At 42.7% G+C, this 8,273-nt stretch overlaps 1 protein-coding gene across 1 annotated transcript; it reads right to left on the reverse strand.

Moving 5' to 3' along the window:
• Positions 1–235: 235 nt before the first annotated feature.
• LOC131270700 (uncharacterized) lies at positions 236–724 on the reverse strand. Its single transcript, XM_058272455.1, has one exon. It carries the CDS (start codon positions 722–724, stop codon positions 236–238), a length of 489 nt encoding a protein of 162 aa, XP_058128438.1.
• Between the last annotated feature and the right edge of the window lie 7,549 nt (positions 725–8,273).

Below are 8,273 nucleotides of genomic sequence, written 5' to 3' on the forward strand. Positions count from 1 at the left end.
GCACTGCCGAGGAAGGTTTCCTTACGCATCTATTGTCGTCTCGTTCATTCTTGGGTCGGTCGGGTCAACGTTCCCCGATTGCTTATCAGCTACGATCTTATCGATAACTCATCGATCAGCTGATACCTCTCGTTCTCGATCCTCTCCTTCCTACATGCTGGGACCTTGACCCGACCGTACTCCTCCTGTCTCATTCTCATTTCGCTCACTGGCCCTACCTCACTCGTCCTCACGCTCACGTGTTTGTTTTGACAACACCCATCGATATCGTCGAAGAAATGTGTAGCAGTGAATGATGACGCTCCCCACACGTGCGACAGGACCGATCCGACTTGCAGTCCTTCGCTAGATGCGTATTGCTAAGGCAATTCCAGCAACAGCACTTCTTTGCCACGATGTCGCGTCGCTGCTGCACATCCTTGCCGTTGAATATTGGACACATGTGTAGCGAGTGATTTTCACCGCACTGCAATAAAAACCGTGGTTGCCCCGAGGATTTGTGAATGGCTCTCCGTGAGGTAATTTGCCGTGTGTTGCCGGCCACCTTAATCGTCGAATCCTCTACAATGGTAAGGCTTTTAGTGGATTTCAGGATCTGGATCCGATCTTCGACAAATTTCATCAGCTCCTGATATTTGTCCCGCTCGAAGTGGACGGAGTGCTTCTCCCACGCAAGGATGGTCTCGCTGTCGAACTTCATCAGCAGCATGGAGGAGAATCCCATGTCTCCACAGGTTCTTTCAGCTTGGCCAAACCATTCAAATGTCGTGTGAACTCGTCCAAAATGAAGTTTCCGCCAATACTCACGAATTCTCTACGAAAACGAAAAAACTCTACGTGTATTGTCGTACCTTTTCAACAGCGACCGCGCCTTCCAAGTGACCGCGTAGTTTTCGTTTGTTAACGGTGTGTGCTCGAAGGGTAATACAGCGTCGCCTTTTAAAGATGACAGCAAGAACGAGAGCCATTTTGTAGAATCACCGTCAAAAGTAGGCAGCTCAATTTTCGGAAGCCGAAGATTGGTCGCATTTGGCCGACCAAATGCCATTGTCGAACTGGCCAGCATTGATGAATCATTCGGCGTGTCCTTGGGAAGATTTGCCCGGAAGAATGATTTCAGCCGTCTGCATCGCTCCTCCATATCGATCCTATCACTGATGCACGCTTCTTACCGCTCCAGTGCTATCGTCAAGCTCTTCAAGCTTCGCCATCGCGCCATTCCTTGTGCTTCTGAAGCCCTTCTAAAATATCTGGCACTTGACCCACTTCATGCTGGGTGAACGTGGTCATAAATTTTTCGAGTGCCTTAATATTTTCCAACGCAATCTTCTTTTTATGCTGGATCGCTTTGAGCTTTTTCTCCATTTCTCTCAAAGTTTTTTTTTTACTGGGTCCTTTTTTCGCTGTTCCTCCAAGGGTTAACCGATGACGTGCTGGAAGATCAAATGCGCGCGAACTCCTCAAACTTTGATGGCGCGCAAAACGTGATGGCGGTTAGATGATGCAGCATTATCGAGATGCGCAGGCTTCACTAGCTTCGTATCGTGTGCACTCTTTCTCACTGCACTATTGCTTGCGTTGCACCCGTTGTGCAAATCCTTTGCGTTCCACTTTTTGTGCAAACTAGTGTTCACAATTGACGACAAACTCGTCGAATGTTTTCCTAACACTTGCTTCGCGGTCTTGACGTCGTGAATGTCGAAGAAAACAATTGTCCGTAAGACAAGGCGTACGTCGTAGACGTAAACCGATATAAAACGATTATAGAATAAAACTTTCACTCAAGCACGAACAATCCGGTTTGAAGGACCAAATGTATGAATTTTTCGGATGGTCTTCGTGCTGTGCAATTAAACCTTACACTTTGAGCTCCAGTTCGCTACTGACATATGTATTTATGTATCAGTTTTTTGTCTTTATCGTTATTCGCGATATGATCCCATGAAGTGGTGGGATCAAAGTGACCCTTCACGAAAAAGACCAGTCAGCTCTCTTTTCCTTGCGTACAGTGGTTAGCACAACTTCCATAAGACAGGAGTCGTGGAACCGCTCTCCGGAGTGCACGGCCAAAAAATGCTCTCTCCTATTCGTGTAGCCGGTATCTCCCTTATCCAACATATGGAGGGGAGTTACCACTTTCCAGGATTGGCAAATTAAGCAAACCTTATCCGTGAAACAGTTGGTCACGTCGAAAAAATCATCAATGGATGAATTCGAGGCGCCTGCCACGTGATTGCACAAGAGCGACTGGTGCAGTTCCTACAGAAAGATCAACTTCAAATTTCCACTTTTACGCGCGCGTGTCTCAAAGATATGTTGTTCCATTTTTTTTTATTTAAAATTTTTTAAATTTGCAAAACAAAAATCTCATCATCATCATCTGTGAGATCGTGATGACAAGTGCGATGCTTGCAAACATTCAATTTTCACAATAGACAACTACGAGACATTGCACATTCTACTGGGTGCTACTAAACAACCTGCTTAACGTACACGGCACACAAGCGCTTGTACTCGAACGTTTGCAGCCTCGGCAATCTCTCTAGGGATGCTGTTATACTGTAGCATGCCTATGCTATACGACTGAAAATCAACCACCACAGAAGTACCGCGTTTTTGCTGAGCGTGGAAAGCACAATTAACTCTCCATTCCATAATCAAATGTTATGAACTAAGTATCGAAAAACAACAAAATCAGGTGACACCGCCTCAAAACAAACAAAACCCATTTCGGTAAAACCTCAACCCAGAAACAACCGCAAAACACCCAAAACAGCAATCTAGGCAAATTGATAGATCGACGCACCCAGCGATACCGCGCAAACAAGTTGCGACACGATCGTGCGCGAGCATTGCACATAAGTAATATGACCCACGGCAAGCCGGTGCATGAAAAACAGGGAACCAACGGGTTCGGGCATTTGAGCCAAGTTAGCATGACCCACTTCGGGCCGGATGTTATGAAACAGGCAGGGAACGATGCGCGCAAAAACGTTTGCGCGATCGACGTCAATAACCTAAAAACTCTTGCACACCTGAGCAATGCCTGCCAAGGTAATACCAAAGCAATACTTGACAACCTCTGTTTTTCTGTCAGAATAGCTTACCTTGGCATTGCTCATTTGTGAAGTATCAGCGCAAGTTGTCGACAAGATGGCGACGACAACATTGTTTTGAATTTCATTCTATACCCGTTTTTACATTGAAAATAAACAACACCAGTTGTGTTTGAATGCGAATGGTTGTTTACGCTTGGTGTACTGGTTTGTTTACCATTTCTGTACTAGGTAATATTGAATTGTCAAACATTGGCGAGGTTGCAACCAAAATTTTTTGGTTGAGCAAGATTTGGTTGCAAACTTTTCCGACAGATGGCGATACCATAGAATCTGCATATTGGCAGTGAAAGTTGGCGCCAACATTGGCAATGTGTGCAAGAACTTTAACCATGATTAAAAACACCAAAATTATCCAACCAGCATTTATAGAATCGACAAGCTGACCCAACGAACTTCGCCTCGTCCCATATAAACAATGCGCTAATATTGGAATAATAAAGTATTGAAACTCAAGGGAAGCCCCATAGATTCGGTTCATGAAGATGTCGACACATAACAATAACAGATCCATCTTTAAGTCGCGGCATATCCGACAAATTCAAAGAATGTTTTAAAATTCCTTTTAAGTATAGACACTTTAGTCTTCTCCTTCAATGCAAAAAAACGCCATATCCCATCAGGCGACGTACTTGCAAACTTGTTTGATAGATTTCCCTGAACTTAAATACTCAAAATGCATATGTGTTTAGCAAGAAAGCTTTTTCTGCTACTCAACAAAATACATTCAACGCCTATTAGAACCAAATATACGTGATCTAGGCGATCGCTTGTTGATTAACCGAGATGAAATTATTCAATGATCCGTGAATTCGTACTCATGGTTTGTCACAATTTTAATCGGTATGGGTAAGAAGGAAAAAAATCCCAGAACTTCTTTAAGATTGGCCAAGCGGTTTCTTAGTTTAAATTATACTTCGTATATTTGATTTGATTGTATGGAAAATGCAATTTTCACAAATCTTTCCATTTTCCGACTTTTCCTTAGACAATATTAAAGATGTCTTTTTTTAAACCTTCCATGAATAAAAACGAAAAAATAATCCGATTACATCGTCAAGATTGGCTCAGCCGATTTTGAGTTTTAGCGTTAAAAACAAACAAACACTCATTTTTATAAGTTTCAATTTTTTTATGGAAAAATCATTTATTGAGTTTTTGGGGTTTTTAGCTTTTCCTAAGAGTTTTTCTAACTTGGATTGTTTTTATTGGGCCAAAAGAAACAAATCATCGGAAGACTTCGTTGGGATAAGTCCAACCGTTTTCGTTAAAGGAGGTAAATTTTTTTTTCATATGGAAAAAAGCCGTTTTTACCGAATTTTCCCATTTTCCGGCTTTTCCATGGGAATTTTCAAATTCTCTTTTTTTCTAAACCTTCCTTGGGTAAAAAGGAACAAATCATACGAAGACGTCATCAAGATTGGTCCAGCCGATTTTGAGTTTTAGCATCACGAACATACAAACATTAATTTTTATAGATATAGAGATAAACAAAAGTTTGTAAACAAGGTCAGTCTTAAACCCAACACTTGTCCAACTACCTGTAAACTAGCCTTAAGAAACAGTATAAATAAATCGATGCCGAATAGGAAAGAGAACTATTCGGTGGAAACTGATCGGACGTGGTCGTAATGCCCGTCGCGTATCCTGTAACAAAATTTCTCTGAGTTTCATCTGATTTCAAAGTGTTTTCCCGATGACAACCCTCCGCTTCGACAAGTTCCGCGACCGCGAGTGGTTTCTCGCTGTATTAAAAATTGCATGGTGACCACGAACAATGGATACCTATATCCACCACAATACCATTGTATACCTTTACAAAACAAAGAATTTCTAGCAAATACTGTTGAAAAGTTCGACGTTCTAGGATCATGAGCCCTTCGAATGTTGTTCTGGTGAACGTCAGAACCCCTAACTTCTCTTTCTCCAAGGTACCCCGGTAACAAGCCCCTCAGGAGTTTGAATATTAGTATCATAGTCTGATACACTATCCGCTGCTCTACCGACATCCATTGCAGGACATCCAGCATAACAGCAGACGGCGTGTACCGACTACAACACAACACTAACCTCATTACCCTATTTTGCACTTTTTGCAACCTTTTGAGCTGTGTCCGATTGCCGAGGAACAATATTGATTTACAACATACTGCACAACCGTTTGTTTAAAAACATAAACAATTCCTCAACGGACTGTTGCTCACACACACAAGTCTATGCTGTTGGCAAAATAACGCGAGAGAAAAGGACGGGACGACAGACCCGACAGCATTTGGATTGTCATCAGGAAGCTCATTTTGCTGCTTCGTGATTTCGTGATGATCCGGTAGCCTCATGTATATTCATTGGTTTTTTATCAATTGCCTTGGGTAAACGAAGATGTTCACTTGCAATATTTGACAACCAACTGCTAAAGTGCTCTAATGTAGGCATCTCTTCCCTTTCTTCTAACTCATCTGCTACTCTGATCCATTTTATCTGTTTATTTTGTGGTAATTTGCTAACCAGCTCTTTTATGAGACGATGGTCGCTCAGGTAAGAAGGTTTGTTTATCGTTATAATGTTGGCCACGAGATTTTCTACAGCGATGCTCAAATCTGGTATACGATTTGGATCCGCTTTTCTTTGAGCTTCTCTTAAAAGCTCATGTTAGATTTGTTCCGACCTACCAAATAGAGTTTTTAAGCGTTCTATTGTGAGGTTCACGTTTTCTGGGTTGAAAAATAGGGCCTTAACGTTTCTAAGGGCTTCGCCTTTTAGACATTTCTGCAATCTATTCATATTCTCCAGGTCTGAGAATCTTCCTCCTTCCGTTGTATCGGTAAATGCTTTGTTGAAGTCTGGCCAGTCTCTCGGGTTGCCATGCCATATGGGAAGTCGTTGAGAGACATTCTCAGGTGGTTTGCGCCGACCGTATTCCCAACTCTCATAGCTGCTACTAGATCAGCCATCGTTGTAACCTCCGGTTCGGACTTGATTTTTTTCTCCTTCGACGTTCCTGGCTGATCTTGCGGCAAGGGTACCGATCTGGCTCGGTCATCGTTGCATTTGATGCAAGAAAAGGCTTCCTCTTTCGTCGGGAGTTTAGTTAATTTCACGCACGCCATATGGAACTAACGATCGCACTCGTCGCATTGGACCATATTGGTATCGGCGTTGTCTGGTTTGTCACACAAGCGACAGTGACCGTTTTTGTTGTCCACAAAATACAGGGTCTTTTGTGCCATCTTGGCCGTTATGGACATTTCTTCTGCTTATAATTGAGTGGCGTGTGGTAAGGTAATACCGTAGTCTTGCTACCGGAATTCTTCTTTGACCTTTTACCAAGCTTCACTTTTTTATTCTCTCTGCGTTGCTTTTGTCAGAGATTTTTTTTTCCGATTTTATATTTCTTGTTGGAACAAGTTACCCAAGCAAGTAACAAAGCAAGCAATTGCGTCGAAACAAAAATGCTTTTCATAGACAAATTTTCGAGGAAACCTCGGTGAGATTCCTCTCTGGAGCCACCAATGTTAACGCACTTCTAACCAAGTAGGTCCCGCGAAGGAAGACCTCCTAGCTTGGTTATCGGTGTGTAACGGGAAGTTATGTGTCTGCCGGCTAATTGTCAAAGTCTCTGGACTCTAATACTTTCCAGCTAGTTGCCTCCGCATGTGGTGGAGGCCTATGCTTTTAAAAGGGAGACTGGGTGCTTCGAGCTTTCGGATATGGCAAAGAGTGAGATAAAAACCAACGAGGTTACTCTAGTTGGAGATTGATTTAACCGGCCTGCTACACGAGCCGCAAACTCAAAAACCGTATAAGTTAACGTCAAAATCTTTGCGGTTCGTGTAGCCGCGTTTTGCGGTACCAATTCTGTCGCCAGTCAATGCAAGCGCAAAGTTCCTGACAGTCTATGCACGCGTCATTCTCTGCTGTTTTTGTTTTTGATATTTCAGTTAACTCAAAAAGCTTCCATCAAAGCAAACAAGATCTTATTTCAATTCACAAAAAAACTAAAAGTGAAGAGAGTGAAGTGTGGCTAACTACCCTATCGCGGGTCATCGAGTTGAGTACCCAAAACTTGCAACAATGCAACAGGCAACGCAACAGACGTATTGTGCGTAGGTAGTGGATGCGTCCAATTTTTGCCGGAGGCAAGAAGATGGCAACCGTTTGCTGGACAATATTCTAGCAGAGCACGCAAATGAAACTATAATCAACTTTCTTCGCATGAAGAAGGAAGATTTTGATGTTCTCAAGTTACATAAAAAGTGGTAGGATAAAATATTTTAATCTTTATCATTAAACTTTTTGAAACTTTTGGATGAAATCAGTTGGTGGGCCGGACTTTGCCGACCCCGGATCTATAGTGAATTTATAATTGATATTCTAGCTATAGCATGTTAGTAGCGTTGATGCGGTTTTCAACAAGAATGAAGATTTGTTTAAAAAGCTTCTTCACTTCGTCGCTTACCGTAACATTTTCCGAGAAGCTGTAGCCCTTCGATATGATCTTCAACTGTTCGTACATATATTTTTTACGTAGCTCTTTTTGCAGGTGGCGTAAGGATGTCTGCCAAACAACATCATGTAGAGACTACTCCTACTACTCCCGATGTCCATAAGTCGCACGATTGCGGAGCGTACGGTCTACAAATGACGAGTTCCGGGCTGGCGAATGCGAAACTCCCACAGAAGGTTTCCGACAGCCTCAGCTCATCCTCATCATCTATCTTCGACAAGCAGCAAGTAAATCCAAAATCTATCAACTTTACGGTATCGTTCGCATCCAACACGATGTTCTCAGGCTTTATATCACGATGAGCGATACCGCATTAATGCAAATACTCGATAGCACCAGCGAGCTGACCGAAGTAGGCTTGTGCTTTCCTTTCCGGAAGGCACTTCTCTTTCTTTATCTGTCATATTATTACTCTTTCGGATACCACCTGTTTAACACGTCTTGACCAGCCGGCTTTCTATATGCGAGTGTGTCACTTCTGACCACGCCGTTTTTATTTCCTGTCTCCTATCACTATGATTGGTAGCGTCTGTCACTATATGATAAGTAACGTCTGTCACGCTTGGCGCGACCAAGGTGTATATCTGACTAGTATCTTGATCGTTTAAAGGCAGGCGTGAAATAGTATCTGCATTGGCATTATCGGCGGCCTT

Source organism: Anopheles coustani (assembly GCF_943734705.1).
Source record: "Anopheles coustani chromosome X unlocalized genomic scaffold, idAnoCousDA_361_x.2 X_unloc_5, whole genome shotgun sequence".
Classification (NCBI taxonomy): Eukaryota; Metazoa; Arthropoda; class Insecta; order Diptera; family Culicidae; genus Anopheles; species Anopheles coustani.

Coding starts and splice junctions, on each gene's coding strand:
- LOC131270700 (XM_058272455.1), bottom strand. CDS start 724: ATGGGATTCTCCTCCATGCTGCTGATGAAGTTCGACAGCGAGACCATC.